At 38.1% G+C, this 22919-nt stretch overlaps 3 protein-coding genes across 3 annotated transcripts; 2 read left to right on the top strand and 1 right to left on the bottom strand.

The window, feature by feature from the left end:
• The first annotated feature begins 794 nt into the window (after positions 1-794).
• Positions 795-6436, top strand: LOC122407265 (uncharacterized). Its single transcript, XM_043413370.1, has 3 exons — positions 795-1469; positions 1549-1713; positions 1810-6436. Exons 1-3 carry the CDS (start codon positions 1262-1264, stop codon positions 2166-2168), a joined length of 732 nt encoding a protein of 243 aa, XP_043269305.1. The 5' UTR covers positions 795-1261; the 3' UTR covers positions 2169-6436.
• Positions 5940-9386, top strand: RYBP (ring and YY1 binding protein). The gene is made up of 3 exons (XM_043413382.1): positions 5940-6436; positions 6515-7048; positions 7560-9386. Exons 2-3 carry the CDS (start codon positions 6872-6874, stop codon positions 7893-7895), a joined length of 513 nt encoding a protein of 170 aa, XP_043269317.1. The 5' UTR covers positions 5940-6436; positions 6515-6871; the 3' UTR covers positions 7896-9386.
• A 28-nt stretch (positions 9387-9414) lies between these two features.
• LOC122407256 (no child left behind) lies at positions 9415-12658 on the bottom strand. Its single transcript, XM_043413357.1, has 9 exons — positions 12452-12658; positions 12320-12378; positions 11854-11999; positions 11508-11693; positions 11153-11417; positions 10683-10841; positions 10481-10589; positions 9920-10247; positions 9415-9648 (listed from the first exon to the last, which is right to left on the bottom strand). Exons 1-9 carry the CDS (start codon positions 12512-12514, stop codon positions 9497-9499), a joined length of 1467 nt encoding a protein of 488 aa, XP_043269292.1. The 5' UTR covers positions 12515-12658; the 3' UTR covers positions 9415-9496.
• Between the last annotated feature and the right edge of the window lie 10261 nt (positions 12659-22919).

Below are 22919 nucleotides of genomic sequence, written 5' to 3'. Positions count from 1 at the left end.
CTTGCTCCTCTAGCCGAATAGCTGTATTCGTTGCCATGATTTTGTTTATTCGTTGCCAAGCATCATTATTTGCTTCAAGCGGGCGCGTATAGCGTAGCTTATTCATCATTCATGTTATACGATATATTGCCATATATATATGAACCCGGACGAATAACATACATTGTTCGTCCAGATGCGAAAACAGAAAATAATGTAACCGGACTAATAAAATGAATATGGTCGTCCGGAATAATGTTGTATTTCCAGATTCCAGGTTCATAGGAATAAAAGCACATATTCATATAAATTGTCAAGTATAGCGGGAAATATATTCATATATAGAAATTGTTAACTAACACGGAACTTTAAATCAGACATTTATCAATGAATTATTTATTTGTACTATAATAATATTGTTGTATCATTGTGATATTTTGCGTGTGTGTTCTTTTACTTTTTATTTATGTTTTTAATGCCCGCCCCGACTAGCAAAACCTCGGCTTCGCCTCGGTCCTGCAAAAGTCGGGCGGGCCCCCCCCCCACGACCGCTAGTAATTATTGAACGTACTTTCGGCTACGGAATCAAGAAAAATAGTATAACCCACGACTCAAATCAGAGAAGAACATAGATTTACATGGAACAACAGGGCCCCGCGATATGACCCCAGCGTCAGTGTATGTGTGCTCACGTATATTGACAGCGCCACGGTGGCCGAGGTCAGTACTAAGCGGATCCCAGCCAAATGCGTCCATATGGCCTGTTGTTACATGTAAATCTATGTTCTCTGCCCAAATCGCCCAAATGTTGGATGCCAGGAAATCCAACTCTCAGGTCTTTCAGGTCTACGGTGGTAATATACTAATTTTTGTTTTTGATTTTTGCGTTGATTTTAATTCGACAATCACCGACAAAAACTTAACAAATGATTAACGTTAAAAAGAAAAATGAATAATGTTAAATTGATCCGCCAAGTGCCCAAAGATTTTTTTTCGACTGTTCCTGTCTCTCATCTCTCGGTTACTGCATTCACGCGGCACCACGCCACCACATCACTCTTCTTCTGCTGGTTTTATAACACCTGATGAAGAGGACAGTTGGGTCAGTTGGGTTTAGCGCGTTTAGCGATTTGAAGCTCCTTGATTTTATTGAACAAGTAAAGAATAAGTAAACCGATCTAAGGACGGAATAAATGAGCGGATAAACAACATTGGGGTAGAAACGCGCGAGAATAAGTTTAAGGATTTTCAAGTTTAAAAACAAAGCCTATACCGCAAAAATATGGAAAGGAAAAGAAAGAGACATTCGTGGGAAATCTTGGAAACCAAATATTTTTTAGACCTGGTACGTCGGAGAAAAGAAACAAATAACTTAGATGGGAAACGTTTCCGTGTCGAAGATATATTTGCCCATTTAGAAATCCCAATGGCGAAAAGAGGTTATGTAAAAACGAGCAAGCAAATGCAAATGCGATTCAAAACTTTAAGGAGTAAGTATGACTACCAACCGTATCGTTGATATTATTGATTGATCCATAGGATTTATTCATACTGATGATTTTTTTTTAGTGCAGTACCATCAATACAAAAGATCATTGGGACAAAGTGAAGCGGAGGACAGCCACAATAATCGATTTCTATTCTATGATCAAATGGAAGAAATTCTTGACGATCGACCTACTGCTGATGATAAAAGAATAATTATGGAGGATGACTTAGTCTATGAAGAAGAAGGTAAAGCCTTTGTAGCATCATTATGGCGATTCATCCATGCTAAGTACACTCAACTCTTTTAATATAACATTCAGTATAATACATAACTGTTTACAGTGTCACTATCAGAACCGTGTTCACCATCGCCAACTTTCATGCAGGACAAAGAATCTCCGTGCAGTGCTATCGGTACACCTTCACTTTCTCGAAGCCCAGTGCCCTTCACATCATCAGATGTACAAGAAAAAAGCCAACAGAGTTCATCAATGAGGACTGTCAAACGAAAGCGTGGAAACACTAACTCCAACCACACTTCACGCAGACAGCCCCAAAAACCCAGTGAAGAACAAGCATTTTGCAATTACCTACAGTTCCGTTTAGAAAAATTAGAACGACGATATTTTTTGAAGGTAACAAATACCATTCTGCTTGAAATCATGAAAATTGAAGCAGCGCAAGCTGAAGAACAGGAATAAGTTTATTCTAAAAGCTATAAAATATTACAACAGTGACCAGAGTTTTATTTGAGAAATATAATTAAAGTTGTAAATACTGAGATACCGTTCTTTTTATTAATAATTAGTAGGTCCAAGTTGTATCAGAATAGTGTTATTGATGGAAGCTTACCTTACCTAAGCATACTTGAGCGTGCTCTCATAAAAAAAGATATGAAAGATGTATGATTTCTGGCTGTTTTCAGAATCGAATTTTCCAGTTATAATTCTAAATCAAAATAATTTCATGCAGCCTCCATCTTCAGGTCAATTTTTGACATTCATTTTTATTGCGATTGATTTTGAAATAATCTTATTTCCATCTACTATCCACGTACGAAAATTCTTAATCGACAGAAACATTGTCAGGATAGTTAGCGAAGACACATCAGTCGTTAAATGCCGTATTTGGAGTATCCTTTGTGGTGCCTCATGCATACCGTCGAAGGTAGTTGCTGTCTCTTGCTTCAAGATTAAACCGAACAAGTTTCAGCATTAAGGAATTCCTACTGAGAAAGTTTGTAAAATTATAAGGATTTTGTTATTTATATTCAATATCAGAGCAACTAAACACTCCAAATTTTTCCAATTGTAGCGTTACATCATTGAAAATGCAACCGAGTAATTTTCTAACTTACCGATTTTGATATTTAAATTTTTTTTTTTTAGTTGTATGGTAAATTCAGTATATTTCAGAATCATAAATTATTTTGCTTTACAAAATCAGAATTCCCCTATTGATTTGTCATGAATACGTGTTATTGCAACATACTTGGAAAAAAATCGTATCTCATGAGATTTCATGAAACCATGAAAAAACGTGTGGCTCATCGAAGGGAATTGGATAAAATTAGAACACATAGCAAAATTAATCTTTAATCTAAATAACGATAAAGAATATTAATCAAAACCATGTAAAGATTGAAAAAACATTATTTTTATAATTGTATGTCATTGAAAGGCTAAAGATGAACAACCAAAAAATGATGTTTCTTATATTTCGATAACTGTGAAATGTTCATTCATCGGTTTCAGTTTGATTTGTGAAATATGCAAAAATGTCTCGTTAAAGAATTGTTGTTACAACAAATTGGACATTGTTACGAAGAGTTTTTAAATGAAAAGAAAAACGTTTAGTGTAAGTCAATTTTTTGGAACCGAAAATATCATCCGCTATTGTTACTGACAAATTTCGGATTCGAAATGTACGAACTTCATTTTCGGATTATCTTTCAAAAAATCAGATAAAATTTTGATTTTGATGATTGCGATCTAAAGTTCAGTGAAAAGTAAATTTGTCCATTAAGAATCGTTTTATTTTCTTGTGAATAAAAATGTCTTACAATAAAATATGTAAAAGGAAGCAATGATTCGACTCGACATTTAAATAAACGTGTTGAAATTCGAACATTCGATCGTTGCTTTTATTTGAAAAGAAACCAGGAAATTTGATAAAAAATAAATTAGCAACTATGGACGTGCCTTAACATGCTAACGAACACATTTTGTATGAACCAATAAAACCTGTAAAATCCAAAAACTCTTGTCACCAAAAAGCTGGAAACAAACCTTTTGAAAAGTAATTTTAAACAAATCGATATGACGAGTGTTTTGAAAAAGGACCCCTTTCAGTATCACACTATCGTAAAGACTTCGCATAAAATATTTCAATCGGATGGAATAGCCACTCGTGATATTGGCAGAGAGGAAATATTCTTTGAGATTATTCAGAATATTCTCGAATTAATAGGAACTTGTCGACGTGGCATTCATTTTAGATGTGCAGATATTTCTGTTTGATTAATTCGGAAAGTTCTGGAGCTCTACAGAAAATCATTTACTTCTGAAAACGTTTCTTGGCTAATTTCATGAGCTTGCACAACATATTCTTAGAAATACAACTGCATACAACATTTTTCTATTATTCGTTTCAAGATCGGAAGACTCTATTATTACGATTGAATTTTCGTGAAAAGCTAAACAACGTTTTCTTAACAAAGAATAAAATCGTTGCTTTTCCTCAAATTTTTAAGCTCATCTGGAACAATTCTAGAACGTATTTAAATTATTTCTATCGCACTTATATGACTAATACAATAATTTCTTATGGAAAAAGATACTTTGAAGTTCCTCTCGGATGTTTTTGCTCTTCTTATCGACTCTCGAAGGCCTTGATGAGGGATGAAATGGCCCCTGAGTGTCAGGCAATATTCCACCTCGTAATTCGTGTGACTGATGCAGGCTCATGCGATAGTTATAATAAACAATGATCCGCACGTGCACTTGAATTACTTATTTAAAATTATATTCAAGGCCGTATTATCGTACACAGAATTCAGTATTCAAATGCGAGTTGGACTTTTCACTGGATCGAAATTTCCATGGAAAAGATTAGTAATTTAAAAATAACTCCAATTCCTTTCAATGTACAGTAAACGTTCCAGGAAGGCAACATATGTTATTATTGTTCGAGTGATAATTTCCGCTATAAAAGGCTTGCTCTAACTCGATATTATCCAGTTCGCGGGCCAGTTGCTTCTGGTCAGAAGCAACTGGCCCGCGAAAACTGAAAAAGTTCATGCACAGAGTTCAGTTGTTTGATTAATTATATAAAACACCGAATCGACCGCTGGAGTCATTCAAAAACTCAAGAGATTTCATACGACGACGAAGGGAGGAAAGATTATAAAAAAGAGGTTACGCTGCAGGAAAAAAAAATCGATCGGAATTTTCATCGTTCAGATGCGTATACGAGGCCGCACGAAGTGACGTATGCTACAATCCAGTAAATAAAAAAATAATAATAAACCTTCGAGTACATGACTGATTAAAGCAAAACTTGAAAGTGAAGAATTCACTGTTCACTGGGTACAGCCTACAAAATCGTTTACGAAAAGAACGACACTAGGTCAGAATGCTTTCGAAGCTAAGAATGGGGAGTTGTTTTTTTGGGATCAAAAGCTGAAGATTCTGTTGACTTGAAAACTGCTTTAACGAGGTTTTATGAATTTATTGCATCACCAGAACAATTTTAAACATCTCTAAAATGCGTAAGTCAACTTACTTTGAGAGATTTAATCTTCTATCTGCAGAGGGGGAAAAACGGTACATTTTTAACAATCTTAGAGATATCATATCATTTGGAATGGCTTATGTGGCTGTTAACCGAAAACTTCGTACCAAAATATTGAGAGTAGCGAATATCTTGTGAAAATTTTCTTCGATATCCATCACCATTGTTCCATAATCGACTTATATGAAAGACAAACACTCATTATTGGGTGGGCTTACTATCTTACTATATAGCATGACTAAAAAAAGCAAAAATTATTTGCGACATTGGAAGAGTTATCTCTGGAGATATATTCATAAAGAAATGAATTGGACAAAATTAGAGTACATGACAAACTAGTTTTCAATTCAAAATTATGATAAGTATATTAATCGAAATCACGTAGTCATTAGACAAACATTGTTTTTTGAAATTGTATGTTATTAAAGTCGGAAATATGAACAACCAAAAAATGTCTCTTTATTATATCGTTTCGATAATTATGAAATTTCCAACTGTATACTAAGGAGTGCCGTAGTTTGGTTATACATCCCTGGCGTTGTCCAATCCGCGGGTGGCGCCCTCTTGGGTATAGTATCATAATCTTTTGATGATGACTAAAATAGCATACATCTCAGAAACATTGTTTGTCAATAATCACACCTCACCCTCGTCTCCTGTATAATTTTGCTGCTGGTTATCCAGGAACTTGCGTTATCGTGTGTTTGCGAGTTCCGATTAATATGTAAATGCTGTAATATTATGCTGGAAATTATTCGTGCTTAAGTGAGCAGTTGAATTTTGAAGAATCGAAATTGCTTGTGTTGGAAGGAAACGAGTGTAGGTAACGTGTGACACAGCAAGCAAGTGATTTATTGAGCACCAGAGCGTGGATGTACGTGAGATCATTGCCGAATTTGATCAATCAATCTTCTGTCAATGGCTCCATGGCGTGTAATAGACCTACGGGATGCTGGAGTTTCGAGATGACAGAATTTCTCACTCAGCTGTAAATTAATGCTCAAACTTGTAATTACCCCAAAGGAATGATGATTTCTTTGGTCTTGAACCGTCGTTTTGGGCTTTTTTTCAATTGTCGATAAATATTTAAACGAGACTGAACGAATGTGGCCGAAATTTTCGAGATTCAGAGTCATTCTGAGAAGCTAATCAGATTGCATCTTCCCAAAAAAAATACGTGAGTACTTGAATAAAAAAAGAAATTTCTGGATACAACTTTGTATGCTTCTACCACTGATGAAAATTTTGCTTGCAGAGAAAAAACGAAAAATTATAATAGAGAAATATCTGGAAAATGTGTGGCCAACATTCATGGCTGGGTAACGACAGTGGTGGATATCGTAGACCTCACCATCTTTTCTTGACACAATTATGCCTACTATTGAGTTGATCCACATGAGAATATTCTGGAATCGGTCCCTTCGCTTAGAGAATATAGACATCACAAAGATCTGCTCTTCCCAGAGCAATTTCAATTTTCCTCTTAAAAATATCTTGTCTGCAACATACAATAGAAAAAAAACAATTTCTTCATGAGGCTGAGAGGACGCACGTGGAGGCGAACTCTCCTGTGAGAAAGCTTCGGCGCTGTATGACGCCACTCAGATGAACAATGAACCATTCGGGTAGCGGTAAACGTCAGGCGAAGGTTTTGGAAGACAATTATTGGGACTGCAGCGTCTGTACTTATAGAAATAACGCTGAAGCATTCAAGTGCCTCATGTGTGACGTTAGGAAAGGAACCTCCACGCGTAAACCGCGAATCAACCCTCAACTCGTAGCACAACAGGTTTGCTTAACATTTATCTTTATTGCAATTGTTTCATTTTTTATTGAAGGAAGCTGATGAGTTTTCCTTTATCCCTTCTCCTAAAGGATTTGGTAGAAATTTAAAAATAAAAACGTTAGAGTATTAGAGTCTGCTTTAAAAATAATGACAAAAAAATTTTAATGTAATTGACAACGAGCTCTCAAACATATGGAGCAGGATGTGAAACAAGTTTTTTGTTTACCTTTGCAATGCCTGTAATGATGGATTTTTGATAAAATAGTAAATTTTTTGAACCAAAAACAAATTTGAAGTCTCTTGAATTGGATCTCTTATTATTATCTTAGAAGTGAAATCTAAATAATGAAAATATGTGCATATATTGTTCAACCTAGTAAGACACTCGTAGCACAAAGTGTATGAAAATATAGAATTGTTCATTTCCTGTATTCTTTAAAAACAATTAACAAGTACCTCAATGAAGATGAAATTTCATCATTATTCACTGATCCACAACATTTTTTGAGCTCAGGTTGCCCAGCAACACTACGTGCCATTGCTGAAGCCTGGTAAAAAAGAGGGAGGAAGTGCTGGTAGTACAAGTACGGGTAAAGAAAAAGAGCGCAAGCTGGATAAGCCAAGGCGAAAAAATCGTCATCCACCAAGATTGAAGAACATTGATCGCAGCACAGCTCAAACCAACGAAGTCACTGTAAACAATGTGACTGTAGTCATAACAGAATACAAGCCGAAAGTAAAGAAGAGCTCCGACCAATCTGGATTATCGAGCAGTGCATCTTCAGAAAATGGAAGTCAGCACGACTCGAATCAGGACTCGAGGAGTCTCGACATAGGAACTGATGCTTAAGCTCTAAGCTAAATTGGTATGAGTGTCCGAACTGTTCTCATTTAGGATATTTAAAAAAGAAAAAAAAAGAAAATAACAACAATATCGTACGTCATTCATGATCTATCGCTGTAACAAGATCATATACTTTGTTTGATCCATGTGTGTGACAGAAAAATGACAAAAAACGTAGATATTTCTTGCTGCTGATGAGAAAGCAACGTCTATAAATTTTCTTGCTCAATGATTGTCCGTCGATGTGATGAATCGAAAGGAGATTTAAAAAAAACACATTGCTGCGTAACGATTTGATCAAATGGTCCAAGTGCCTTTTCATTATTTTCATGTATTCTTTTTTTTTTTTAACAAAGTTTCGGACGTCATAAATTTTCGTCGCCTCGAGTTCATTTTTGCATGGAAATTGGGCTTTTTTTATTTTGTTACCGGTATTATAGGGATTAAAAAACAATCTACTTTCGATTCGTGAGGTTAGCAAAAGGCTTAAGTGTCGTACTGCAATTTATAATAGTTGTATTTTTAAGTCCCCATTACGAGCATGATGCGTCTGATACACTACCGTTAAATTTACACTGCCAGACAATAATTTCATTCAAAATTTTTACATCCCTTACCGATTCCAGCATATTAGATTTGTAAATCTAGTGGCACAGTGATTTTCATTCGAGGTTTTTCCAAAGCTCATATTCCCTTCAATTTTTATTTTTGTTTTTTCTGAAGTGTAACGATGTTGAGAAAAACGTTATTCGAGAGATGAATTTTGAAAAACAATGAATAAAGTCACATCAGTCGTGCGTCATAAACATTTCGTGTGATTTTTCGGAATCGATCGATTTAAATGATTTTTATATTTACAATAATTGTGCGCAAAGGTTTCGGTGTTTTTGTTTTGTTTTGTGATACGTAGTCCATGAAAACTCAATCAGTCGGATATTCGATGGCACTGTACATATCTACACGCCGAGCAACGTATATTCTCTTTATATTTTTCGTCGTATTCATTTAGAATCCTTATCCAACAAAATGATCGATTGAACAATTATACAATTAAGGATAGCCTAATCAGTAATTTTGTAAATAACAGTTGAATTATTGGACAGTGGGGTGTTCAGCATATTCTTGTTTTTAGCAATTCTTAAGGTACATTTTACGTGCAACGTTTGGGTGAGGATAAGAAAAAAACATTTCGCGTTGAACAGCAAATATGAAAATTTCATAATTTTAGACGGATACCGGGCCTTGTGCCAAGATATAATGTATTTTTCGCTAAATAAAAAATTACGGAATTTTAATCACTTCTCAGTTTAAGGTAGTCGAATATATTACTTTGACATTGTGTCGACCAAGGTTGCAAATGAAAAAAACGTTTAGACAATGTAAGCGATAAAAGAAATGAAAGAAAAAAAAAGAAAAATTTCATAATTACCTTATTGAATCATGTGAAAATATGTCTTCTGATCCATAAATAATAAAATTGTTTGTTGAATTACTATATTTGGAAAAACGTGTAACTCATTCTCACTCCAGTGATATACATTTATATTTAATATTTTGTTTTCTTCTTTATTTACAAAGGTATAATAATGAGTTATTCGAGGGTTCACTCACTTCTTTCCTTTTTTCTTAATTTTACTAGATGTGCTAGCTTCCAAAGCCATTCCGTCCATATCATCAGCTACTTCCATAACATCGGTTTGTTCAGGTTTTGACTCTTTTACACAATTGATGAGATTTCTGCCCTTGAATCTTTCCGACACTGCGAATATTTGAAATCATAAGTATAATTTTGTTGAATTCTAGAGGGATAATTACTTTCGTTCGGCAAAATTGTATGAAAATGATTCGTCAGATTTATATAAAAACGCATTTTTTACTATTTCTTTATTCAGAAGTTAATGGATTTCGATTTTCAGGAGAGTATACTATTTTTTAAACGTCCCATAGTTTTTCCTAGCGATGTATTTTGGAACATGATAATAAAAATCGTTCATAAATAAATACGAGAAAAACTTTGTTAAAAATATTACCTGAAGGTGATTCAAGAAGATCCCAAACTTTGAAGTTGTTCGCCTTGTTGTCACCACCAACTGCGAAGATGAAAGGACTGTCAGGACTCTGTGCGAGGCACTGAATGTCACCCAAGTTCATCTTCTTTTCCCATACAGGTTCAAGCACTTCCGGTTTAATGACGTCCCACACTTTAACAACTCCGTCAGCTGATGCCGTTAACAATAATCCAGGACATGACGTGCTCAAAGATAAACCCGTTATTTCTTTTTCATGTGCTGAAACTTGCCACAATATTGTTTCTTGTCGGATGTCGATACATTCGACAAAACCGTTACTCGTACTGACCTAAAAGGAAAAGCTTGATTTATTATTGAAATTTTTAAATGGTATCTTTGCCTGAAATCTGCAAGAGGTAATCGAAAATAGTCTTTCTATGTTTTATGTCTGAAAGCAAAATGACTACTTTTTGAAAATAAACTGTTTATTTTTTAAGTTCGATTGTAAGTTTGAACTTTTTTTTAAAAATAAGTTTGAACAGATTTAGTGGGTGAAATTTTTTGTTCAGGAAAAATACTTACGAAACAATAATTCGGATCAAAATGATTCCACAATACGCGTTCCACTTCGCCCGAAACTGTCCAATTTTTTGATTCATTTTCCACTTTGCAGTCGAACAATCGTACCACACTGGAATATTCAAATAAGTAATGCACTGACGAATATTTTTTCACACTTCATTGTTAGAGTGAAAATTTGATGGCTTCGATTGCAAAAATCTACCTGTCGGCACAACCCGTAAGGAGATGATGAGCTTCGGTTGGATGGAATTGTATGCTCTGCACTCGATCTGTAAACGAATTCAATTTCGTCCCTCGTTTCTGCGTTTCCATATCCCATAGCATTGTCGATTTGTCAACTGAACCACTTGCTAATACGTGCCTAAAAAAATTAATTTTTTGAATGGGTTTTTTAAAGCTCATTGTGAAATTGTGAAAATTCAGATAATAATCTGTCGTGGAGTATTCTTGAATTTATATGAATTTTTCTCTAAGTTGCTCGTCATTTATCCTTAGATAAATGGGATATTTATGAAACTGCCATAATTTCAATTGCACTGTTGAATTTTTTCATGAGTATGTTGGTAATAGTAGATTTTTCGTTCATTAGATTCTAGAAGTCAATAAATCTATCCAACACTACACAAAACTTTTTAGTGAATGTAAAATTTATATAAAAAAAAGATAACTCACGTATAATTCGTGTTCCAAGCAATATCGAGAACAGCGTCTTTGTGACCTTTATCAGACTTTTTCCTACCAAGCCTGAAAGCAGGTTCCAGGCAATCCACCAAATCGAGATCCCATACATCAATTACTTTTGTCATATTCCCCATAGCGCATAAATTCCCAGGTTTTGCATCGCTCGGATCAAAATTGAGCCATTCGAGACAGAGAGGAAATGAAGGTAGGAGAATATCATGGTGACAATAAAACGAACCTTCTTTTTCGTTATAGACTGTAAAAATGATAACCAAGAATGATAAAACAACTTTGAATCAAGCTTGAGAACTTTGTAACCAATGAAAAGTCATAGAAATTTCTATACCAAATATCTCTAAAATACTGGCGTCTCCTTCGACATGTCCAATGAGTACAAGATTATCATCAGGTTTGATCACATCGTCCTCCTTTTCCGAATCTTCATCCTCGCTGTCTGCTACAGTTACAAAAGGATCTTTGCCATCTCCGTTATAAACTGCTAATCCTCCTATGTTACAGTGCACATCGCCAGCTGCATAGTAGAAAAATCACTGTTAATCATCTCTATCTTCACTATCAATTTTATGCAATTATTTGGTTAATGAGTAATGAAGCCTATTTAATTGACTTTCAGTGCAAAGCCATTGATTTTCATTGTTAATGATGATACATTTTTTTTATGAGTAACAAACCTTCATTGTCATAGTTTCCAAAGTTGTACTCATCAACAGTCATTCCGTCAGCATTGGTTTTCGATTCATTAGCTTCCTCGATGGTTTGAATGTTATTCTTGGATGGTGTTTCATCTTCGTTTTCCGAGTCACTCTCCTCCAAATCTCTAAATTTGATACAATTGTTTGAAAAATGAATATCAATTTTTATTTTGTGTCCAAATAAAAAATTTGCTCGTCCTGTCACCCTGAAAGCTTGCATGCCTTTGCAAAGTGGAAGTGAATTTTGATGTTTCAAGAAAAAAAAAACTTATGTATGTCTTTCAACAATGCTTGAAAAGAAAAATATTGAAATTTGAGATTTAACTTTTTCCAGGGTATTCAAGACTCCGATCATATACTCAAAGGATTATCTAAAATGAAACATTCTCCATCATCCAACGCTTGATCACTTCAAATTGAAAAACTATGTATTATTTTTACATACCTAAGTTCAGATTCTGTCTGTTTGATTATTGCTTCCAATTCCTTAGGAGTTAATTGAACCTGAAATACAATACTGTTGAGTGACAAACCACAATTCTCAAGACATAAACGTTTTCTCATTTACGAAACATACTTTGTCAGGAACTGCAGCTGCTACGCCTCTCTTAACCCATGCCACACACGGTACGACATTCATCGTAGCTTTGTACGATTATAATCTGTTTGATTATTTCAATACTGTTAATCTTTTTATATTTCTTTATAAAAATATGATGTCAATGGACAGTTCGTATTTTTGTGCACCAGGTCACCATGTGGCCGCGGTGAGAGCGCCGTTGCCGGAATGCCGGCTATTTCTCCTCCCAGTTACTGCGACGTCGTCGTAGCAGACGTGTTGCCAGTCTTATAGTCTGAGCGGGAAATATGAATAGATCGCGCGCAGTCGTCAGTTTATGATCGCTTTTTTCGAAGTCCTAAATTTACTAAGGCTTTGCAAAAGTTGTTACACAAATGGGTACCGTGATTTTCCGGTACATGCTTTACATTTTCTCTAAAAAAAAAATTATCTTCGTGAAAGATTAATAATTATGATCGTGGAAGCTTCACGGATTTTTCCCATCATAAAACCCCTCTGGTCGCCGATAATCTCGCGAATATTTTTTCATAATTATGGGAAAATCGAAAGAGTTTTTTGGAAAAGGTAAGATTATCAATGGGCGAGGAAAATACTTGAAATCCTTACTAAATCATGAGATTATGTGCTTTCTTCACTTTTCCATAATCTTCATAACGTCAAAGTCTGTAACATCGTTTGAGCCATAGAATCAATTTGATAGAAAAAATGGTATCGGATAATCCGTCAAAAGGCTTTCTAAAGATCGCACAAAAGCACGCGCGGAGTGTTCTCATAATTTCGAGCGTTATAAATTGAATAAAATTCGACAATAATTGACGAAATTTGTAAATATCCTTTTTTCCAAATTGCAGTATATCGTGGTAATTTTTCTCTCACTAGGGTTATCGCAATGTCGACTATCAAGCTCTCCGTGCCTTTAGAAAAATATAAAAAAATGCAAAGAAATTATTGGGAGATGAGAATGGGAGGGATCTTGCTCCAATATTTATGATTAAAAAGGATGAGAGGAGAAAGCTCGTGAGGGGATAAAAAAAGACACAATATCGTAGGTTGCCCTCAAGAGCATTTTCTTCGGGTGATCACGCATGGTTTATTCAGTGTAATATCAGACACGGTTCCTATAAGCCCTGATATCATATGAAATATATATATTTTTTCTCCTCCCGGGGCGAGCAAGGCGAAGGCGAAAAGAGCTTTGGCGACAAGCGGTGAGAAGAGGCCACATTGAAGGAAAGGAGGCAGCGAAAGAGGAGAGAAAGCTTATAGTTTTTTTCTGTCATCAATTGTCTCGACACCCTCGCCCTTCTTAGTAGCGCAGGTGCTTCCATGAGAGATTCATCTCTTACTATGTGTGTGTATACTAGCTTCGTTCATCCCTGCGTCGCGTCAGTTACCCTCTTTGCCATAGCCACCCTTTCTCCCACGGCGGCTTTTTCTTCTTCTTTTTATATGCCATTCCGAGCCTGGGTTTTGGCCCTTTCGACCGATTCCCAGGCGCAAATATCCTCCGCAGTTGCAGTCGTAACGAGAATATGATAGGATAAAAAAACGTATAGGTACTTACGAATTCATGCATATAGTTATTTGGTTACATGTCGGGGGATGCAAAAGTACGTGGAAAATCCCCGGACTCGCGCGGCGTCGAATTCGTGAATTCTTACAAAGTCCTTTCGCATGCCAAAATCATATTTTTCTTATTCGCACTGTTTCCTTCTGCAACTTGAGAGTTTTGGAGCTGCCTTTCGCAGAGGACTTTCATGCCTAGTTTTCGCAGCACCGCGAAGTGCACTCGTTCTTTCAATATCTGATAAACATTCGTTCTTGAATAAAAGTTTCTAGTGAACTGGTAGAAGAAGGACGTAAAATCGATTATCTCTTGAGCAGAGAAAACACATCGTTCGTTTTCAAGTTATTTTCGCTTAGATAAACAAGAAGCGGATCCAGGCACTTTGTTTTATTTCTTTTACGAGGGAGTTGGAGGGATTGGAAAGAAGAGAGAATAGGCGGGATAGATAAAAGAGGCGATGTGACAAGCTGGACAGATTACTTCTGAATCCCTTATCTTCTTTAAAGTTTCTTCGTCTCGGATCGCCGAGTGCAACTTCATGCCCAATGAAACAGAGATTTTGCTCTGCTCTGCGCCCTCCTCGCTGGTGAAAAACTCGCTAGCCGTTGCAAGTGCGCCCACACTTTTATATCCCGTCGTCTCTTCATCCTGGCACGCAATCTCTCTAGACTACTCTCTTTTCTCCTCCACCATCCAATCATTCCGTTCATCCTCGGTTTATATTATGTATATATATATAGATATAATCTCGGCCTTTTTTTTATCCTCAAATGGAAGAAATTCAAAGTTTTCGCGGTAATTTTACGGGTAATTTGCCTCGCAATTCCCTGCCACATTCCCATTCCCTTGGGATGACCCTAGAGCTTAGGTAGACACCAACCAGTACAGGTATATTGTACGATTTCACATTCACTTCTAATTTATTTTCTTATCGTTTTTTCCTCCGTGCAGAATCGATGATTTTTTATATCACCTCTTCATTCTCCTACTAAAAACTTTCTGATGCTCAGATTAATATTTTTGATGCTCTGGTAATGGACAGGCCACGCTTTCTTTTTCTATAGTTCCCTCTGGAATGAAATTCCGAAGTTATTACATCGTGTGGTATATTGCGCGAGTAATCTGAGGGAAAAGTACTTTGTATTTTTTACTTACCCACGAGAGTCAATGTTTGATTTAAGGGAAAAGTGAAACCTTTGTTATCAACGCCTGCTTAATTAACATTACGAAGACCTGATTCATAACGCGTGTGTTTTAGGCATCAACCCTCTCGGTTGCATAAAACTGCATCGGTCAGTAAGGTCGGGGTCCTAACTATCTAGTTCCATAACCCATCGAAAGATCAATCGAAGCTGGCGTTTCGTGTTGAGTTATTGAGTAGTACACATTTATTGTTCACACTCTAAGCGTTATATCCTTTGAAAGGGAAGCTAATATGACGTATTTAAGAGGATGGATCAGTCGGTATATCGCAACCGTGAGTGCGAGGGAGATAGCTGCAAACTTCGAAATCGAAATTCTTTGAGACAGTTTGACCGATTAAAAAAAGGCTTTGTCAGTCGATTTTTGCCATCGTCCTGCGTGGGCTGACAGAGCCTTTTTTTAATCGGTCCAACTGCGTCAAAAAATTTCGATTTCGAAAATATTCCAAGTGAGGTTACCGACTGATCCATCCTCTTAAGGTATTAGGTGCTATGAAATGTCACAATGGATTTGTAAACTTGAAAGTATTTCGAGATAAAATAATTAGGAAGGGAATAATTTTCGTTCAGCGTGAAATAGGCCTCGGTCTGAGAGGGTTAAAAAAAATGATTTGGAACCTCTCGAGACATCAGTCGTAGATGTGGATAAACTTGGAGAATCACCATCGCATATTCATGTGATCAATGATCACTATAGTTTCAGCTAAAGATTATTGTTAAGTAGGGTAACGGAAAATCTAATCGTCATAATTCTCAAAAGATCTCATGAAGTCTGGTTATAAATTAGTGCACTGTTAAAGGTCGTATAAGCTGAACAATATTTGTTTTGTTGGTGTGGTCACTATCGATGGGGAAATTCTTCATCCCGTACACCTACCAAAGGACGGGGGTGGGGCATTAGTAAGGTGAGCTTTGAGTACCATATTAAAGAATTGAAATTTTATTGTCATAGAAGGTCGACAACGAACGATCCATCGGTTCCTACTGAACATGGTGTCTGCGCTGTTACTCCATTTGCTGGATTGCATTGACCTTTATTTTCTAGGATCTACAAACCTGGGCATCACGAGTTCAACCAAATGGTCGTGATTTTTACGAAAATTATTATTGCAAAAAATAAATGACTGACCTCGAATGGTCGAATGTTTGAATTTAGAAGATTTGATTGTGGTCAGAATGAATTTGACTAGTGTTTTTTTTTTTTCTCATAACGAAGAGCACATGAGCATGTGGCCAGTGATTTCAAGGAAGCAATTTGTGAAATTGCGTTTTCAGCTTTTTCCTGTGTTGTAGTTGAACAGCTGTTATTTTAGCCCGGGGATGCAGGATATTATGTTTTCATCGTAAATCTTTGGTCTTCCTCATCGCGTGACGATTGTCGATTAAGCATCATAGTTGCACCTCGGATAGAGTAAGACGCTAGATAAAGAGAAGAAAGAGAAAAGGAAGGTTTGCCAAAATAATTCACTCTCGATGGCTTCCCTATACGTGTACAGGCAACAGCCATCATTCTCGAATCCATTAACACTGTACCCTGATATATGTATAAGCCTCGAGACGACGTGGTTGTTCGTTCCGACACTCTATCAGGATAAGATTAACAGTGGAAATCAAGTTCTTCGTGAGAGGGCAAAAGGTTCGCCATTGAGGTGTTTTCGTACTTTCGCGACACGGCCATTGTGCTGATTCTATAAATCATTGGATTTCCAGAGGTTTTCACGCCCGTCTCCTTCCCTTATTTCCGTCTGTTCGTTCTCTCTCGCTTGCTTCCTCATTGTCAGACGCCGAGGTAACCGCTTGCGTGTTTTGAAACCTCCCTGCCTCGACTCCCATGGGATGAAAACAGGATAAGAAATGAAAAAATGCTGTAGAAAAAAAAGAATTGCTCGAGTCAATCCGCTCTCGAATGGAAGCTTCCTGTTCGCCCTTTTCCGACAGCCCCGAAAAAAAACGACGCACCTGATACTTCGATACGGGAATTTAGGGTCGGAGGGAGATAAGGTCGAACGGACGTGCCTGCCCTGCCAACGGTCTTTCCAATATAACTTTTGCATTATTAACTACTCCTGCGATGGAAATTTTTTTACAGTGCTTTCACACGAAGGAATGAAAAATATTCATACTCCAGTGATTCATGTTAAATATCCAATTCAATCGTCCGCGTTGTCTGGGGGTTGAAAAAAGATTTTCCTGCCTCAAGAACGTTCTCGTATGAAATACTTTTTTCGCAATAAAGAATATTCAATTCCGCCATAAACTGCAGTATTTTGGTGAAAAAAATGTGCAGCTTGGATCAAAGCATTCCGGTAGACTCTTCTCGATGGAATCCAACATTTTTCTTTTACGATCTCCTTCAATGCCAAAGTTTTGAGACTGTTTTTGAGACTCCGAGTGAAATAGTAGACGAAAGAATCGATCCTTCTGGAAAAAAGTGGGGTGGATACCGAAGAGGGTGAGAAGCGAAATCGTGAGCTGGTCAACTTCTAATCTGGCGCTATCGCAGAGCCCTCAGAGCGATAGCATCGTATTTCGGCTTCAGTTTTATACAGTAGATCTCTATTCGGTAACGGAGAACGGCAAGAGTGAACCCTTTTCCCCTTTTAATCTCTGATCCGACTATATAAAAGCCTTTGTCCATCTCTTCTCTCCAGAGGTGGCTTCTTCGCTCCTCGAATGGTCCTTACTTCCAGCTCGTTTGTATTCAATGCCAACTTCTTCGAATCTCATAGTGGCGTGACCAGAAATTGAAATTAGAACGATTGGAAGACGTGATCGTGGCCACGATGAGAGTTCGGGGATACCCTTGGCGCGAAATTGCTTGATTTGCTCAACCTCGAAAAGAAGAACAACCGTCAGAATGTTCTGGTGTGAAAAATTCGCATGAACGAATGATTTTTTGTCACAAGTTCCACGTTCCCTGTACCAATGCACCTCGAAAGTCAAACCATTTCAATTGGTGGCCGTCTCGATGGATTCCCTTTGCACGGGATGAAGATGCAGAGCTGGATAAGCTTGTTCCAGTGTACATATGAAATCGAACGAGAATAAACGATAGCTCCTCCACGCTTCGATTTCAGAAGGTTGAAAACTCACTCGTTCCTTTTTTCCACTTTAACGTGTATATCTGCTGGTTGCGATGAAAAGGCTAGTGTAGGTAATGGTCCACGTGAAACGTTTTCTCCTGCGTATATCAGACAGCGATAGAGAGTTGGGTCGAATGAAATTCGCTTTCGATTCCCGAGAGAAAGAGGGAAAAACGAGATAGACACGAACCCTCCTCTTTCCGTAGCTAGTCTGCATCCCTCCGCTTTTCTTTGGCTCACCCTCATCGAGACATTGATGTATCGCAGGTGAGATACCAATCCTTGGCACCGAGAACACTATATTTATAGATTGCAAGCTTACGACGGTGTGGCAGAACGAGCAGAGTCCTTTATCGCTTTCTTTTTATCCCTTGGCGAGGTTAGGCCTCGATGTACTCGCGAAGACGTTCAGCATCGGGAATGCGCGAGGTCGAGTAACTCCTGCGCGACCATTAACGCAAATTGAGAATATACGAAACGTTGGATACGTTCGCTGCTACGGGAACGACGAGAGTGCGCGTGTGCACGTTTATTTCGTACATGGAATAGGGCCCGTTGGAGCAGCGAGGATGTGAATTGATGATCCCATTCGGATCCCATAATGGAGAAAGTTGCCCGATGCATGAGTTTCGAAGGTAAGCGGGAGACTAGAAGGGCCACAGAATCATGAAGCATTCGAAGAGAATACACTAGTTTTTTTCATCTCACCTCGAGTCTCGAATCGCGAGGAATTCAGCGAAACACCGAGCAACGTTTTTCACCTCTAAATAATTAGTTGACATAAAAATTTATAATCGATCTCAATTCCGTAAAAACAGCTCGAGAGAAAAGGAGAGAATTATAATGAACAAAAACTCAGAATATCCCTCAATTATACCGTGTATACATTCCCTCCGATACTCCACCCCGATTATTTAGCTTCTCGATGTCATCGAGAGAGGTGTATGCCGTACAAACTTGGAGCTTAGTCGCGGTTTTGCGTGAGATGCAGAGATATTGGGGTTGTGTATACGTGTATTAAGGCCTATAGCCGCGCGCGAGTGGAGGAGAAGCTTTTTGTCGTATCCATGGTCGCATCCACATCGAGTGTATTTGCCTACGTGCCGAGGCAAACCGCTGGTGTATAATGCGCGTGGCTCACGATATAGCGTGTATGAGGTGGTAAAGGGTCATGATGCTCTGGCCGGTTGGTTAAGGCTTGGGCATCATGGGGACGAACCTGCAGGTCCCATGATCCTTCCTACAGGAGAGTCAGACGAGCATAACCGCAGATGGAGAAAGACAGAAGTGGATTGGAGAAGAGAGGCAGGAGGGAACAAAGCGTTCGGTGAGAGTCTGCTTTGGTGAGGGTGTTGGAGCTTTAGAGGGAGACGCCAAAAAAGGGAGAGCTTCGCTCTGGTTTATCTACGAGTGAGATGGATCGTGCGTGCAAGGATGAATGCGGACAGAGAAAGTGCTGATCGAAAGAGAGAGAGAGAGAGAAACAGGGAAGGGGGGGGGGGTATAAAGCTAGGGGAGCGGCACAGCAGCAAGCCGCAATCAATAGTCAAATACGGCAGTTGAGATGTCACTAGGATGGGTACCTGTGATAGAGGGCGTGTCGACTCTAATTATGCAGTCATCCCTCAATGCCTGGCTCCACGACGGCGATCCATTCGAGCAGTTTGCTCGTTCAGCCTTCCCCTTCTATTTCTCATATATCTGTATACATATACAGACTAAACGTGTACAAGAGTGAAATAGAGAAGTTGGTAGTGGTGAGTAATAGCCGTGGTATTCCGAGTAGTAGCGGTCGCGTCGGCTATAGTGTGCGGAACCCGCTATAACCACGAGACCTGGCGCTTTCGAACAATTGGTTTTCACCTACCACTTTCTAGTTGATGTTACCGGAAAAAAGAGGGAGAAAGATCGAGGGGGACTCTCATAGGAACGGGACGTGGACGGACCGGAGTTTGAAGTTCTTATAATGAAACCGGACGTATTGTGGAAAATTGTTAACGACGAAATTAGTGCCACTTTGTCAATGCAAGATTCTTCCCAGATCATTCGAGATGGAACAGATTTTTCGGATACTACTGAATCATACGAATCAAGGCAGGGGGTTCAATTTTCATTGGCTCTTCGTATTTTGGGTTATCGATCTGATGAGTTTCAGTGATATCGCGGTCCCGATCCTTCCTGTTTTCCCCTATCTTATATGATCGATCCATGGGGATACATTTCCGTGAGAATCTCACGAAGATTCAAATGATGTGTATCGATCCGCATACTGTCACTTACACTCATGAGGAAGCGATACAAACATAATAGATCGTTAACTCGTGCCAGCAAGAGAATCGAAAGCTTCCTCTGGGCTTCCTCGTTTCTTCACTCCCACCCATGCCCCTTGCTCAATTCGTGCCCTTTTCTCATGCAAATAATCTCTCACGAGAGGGAAGCTCCGCCGTGATGTTAAGTAGAACCAAACCGCGAGAGCCCAAAGACAGAGAAGATCTCGAGCGGATATATAGTTATAGGGAAACATGACGGAATGGTGGAGCAAAGAAGAACTTACTCTCTCTCTGTGTTAGCGCAGCTAGAGCTCAACAGTTAATGATGTGGTCACAGGAGTCAAGTCATTACAGGCTTATCGTTCGATCCCATCACCGTACTACCAGTCTTACGTCTTGCTAGATTTATATATGTATATATATATATATATATCTACATTACTCTATATACATATCGGAAGACCTCGCTTCATTTAGATTATGTTAATTAGGCCTTATTTAGATCCCCGTGAGCTACTTTACCAAGCCTAGTTGCCTCTACATATCTCACTCTCTCTTTTTCGCTCTTTTCTCTTTTTACTTTTCTTTTTCTCCTTTTACATTAGACCTGTAATTACCGCACATTCTGTTTTTTCCTCTCTTCTTTCTCTCGATTTTCTTCTCGAGCTGCGTTTGACAAAGTCATTACTGCACGTGCGCACGCTCGGGAAAGTAGATCCTGTTACAGCCTCGATCTGTGTTTGTGTTTACTCTCGCGCGAATGGCGGTCGTTTATTAAATCGGAAAATTTATCTTATGTTTTCCTCAATTGATCCGGCAATTAAATTTATCGGGAATCGCCCTCATACATTCTTACCTTTCATCTCAGTTTATCTTTGGCTTCATTTTGTTTCTCATACATTTTATGTGTGAGTTTGAATTGCGGTGTGAAAGTGCGTTCCTCCGGGTAGGAACGTGGATTCTTGGTCTTGAGGCTTTGAGGTTTTTATTAAATAATCGAGTGGGTCCTGCTTTAGAGAGTCGAAAAAATCGATTGTATTCGGGAATTTTTTTAGACTAGAAGGAAATAACTCATCATAACGAACTTTTCCGGATAGTTTCAAGAATATTTCAAGTGTACGAAAACATTTTTTAATGGAAAAATTACGAATATGTACGCGTCGTTTATGCTCAAAATCTCATCGTCAAAATTCTTTAGCTGCGTCCAAGATTGCAAAGAAACGTCCCATTGAAACGTAATAAGAATTTTTGTGTTCAGAATACAATTCTCTTCTACGTGAACCTATAAAAAACCGAAAAATTGGGAAATCCCATATTTTTAGCAAGTTTGAAAAATAAAAACGCTTTTAAATGAAAAGAAAATCACTTCAACGTGCTGTTAAGTTGTTTAAATAGATATTTGAAATAATATTTCAATTTAAGAGAATTTAATTTTGAACACAAAAACCCTTACGACGTTTTAATGATTTCATATTATTTGGAACAGGAAAAAGAGTTCGGATTAACAATAAGAGGCTCATGAGACCAGCGACCGTTTCTGTTATTCCGTACACCACTTTCGCTCTTACTTCAAATCGGCTAAAATATTTGCGCTCCATCCAGCTTCCATCTCACAGAGTTTGCATGGGAATCCATTTCTGGGCATTTTCCGCTTGTTATACGTACTTGCATGCGGTTCTTCTCATGCGTGCAGGTATATAGAGAATGGATTTCATGGCGAGAGGATACGCGAGTTCTGTCGATCTATGCACGAGGCTGAGACACAAAGCGTACGTAAATAGAGAGATTGCGAAAAGACATGCCTTACGAGTATGCAATATTAGCTTGGAGAACTCTCGGGAACAGCAATTAAAGCCCACAACATGTGTATATGAGTGTGCACCGGGGGTTTGTATGGGTTTTGGAGCGTTACTGCGAAAAAACTTGGAGCATTGCAATGTCATCTGACGAAAAAAGTAAATAAAACGAGCGACGATTATTGTAGTTGGCAAATACGACGTTAACAAGAAGTATGCAAACACAATCTGCGGTGAAAAAAAGTTATGACCCTTTTCTCTCTCCACTACGGTGCTCGTCCGTTTGTCGAGTACTGTGGTGTACCCACGAGCTTTGGTTTTATGAAAAAGCATCGTTGCTCTAAGTGCTTGCTTCTCTCATAACTCGTCGCTCGTTGTTGGTGAACAATGATACTCCTTTCGCTACCCTGTCGATGCGCAACAAAATTCGCCACGTCAGCGCACCATCATCGAGAGTTTTCTACTACATTCAGGCAAATTTAATTTTAATGCCGTTCGTTATTAAGGATTAAGTTCCCTGACAAATAGGGGAGACCGGGGCAAAACG

This window comes from Venturia canescens, chromosome 1 (genome assembly GCF_019457755.1).
Source record: "Venturia canescens isolate UGA chromosome 1, ASM1945775v1, whole genome shotgun sequence".
In the NCBI taxonomy this organism is placed as follows: Eukaryota; Metazoa; Arthropoda; class Insecta; order Hymenoptera; family Ichneumonidae; genus Venturia; species Venturia canescens.
This window is presented reverse-complemented; position numbering and strand designations above follow the sequence as displayed.

Excerpts from the sequence above, each read along its gene's own strand:
- RYBP (XM_043413382.1), top strand. The coding sequence starts at position 6,872 with ATGAACCATTCGGGTAGCGGTAAACGTCAGGCGAAGGTTTTGGAAGAC. Across the intron at positions 7,049-7,559 it reads CTCAACTCGTAGCACAACAG|GTTGCCCAGCAACACTACGT; the intron begins GTTTGCTTAACA and ends TTTTGAGCTCAG.
- LOC122407256 (XM_043413357.1), bottom strand. The coding sequence starts at position 12,514 with ATGAATGTCGTACCGTGTGTGGCATGGGTTAAGAGAGGCGTAGCAGCT. Across the intron at positions 11,418-11,507 it reads CAGTATTTTAGAGATATTTG|TCTATAACGAAAAAGAAGGT; the intron begins GTATAGAAATTT and ends TCATTTTTACAG. Across the intron at positions 10,248-10,480 it reads TTGATCCGAATTATTGTTTC|GTCAGTACGAGTAACGGTTT; the intron begins GTAAGTATTTTT and ends TTTTCCTTTTAG.
- LOC122407265 (XM_043413370.1), top strand. The coding sequence starts at position 1,262 with ATGGAAAGGAAAAGAAAGAGACATTCGTGGGAAATCTTGGAAACCAAA. Across the intron at positions 1,470-1,548 it reads GCGATTCAAAACTTTAAGGA|TGCAGTACCATCAATACAAA; the intron begins GTAAGTATGACT and ends ATTTTTTTTTAG. Across the intron at positions 1,714-1,809 it reads CTTAGTCTATGAAGAAGAAG|TGTCACTATCAGAACCGTGT; the intron begins GTAAAGCCTTTG and ends AACTGTTTACAG.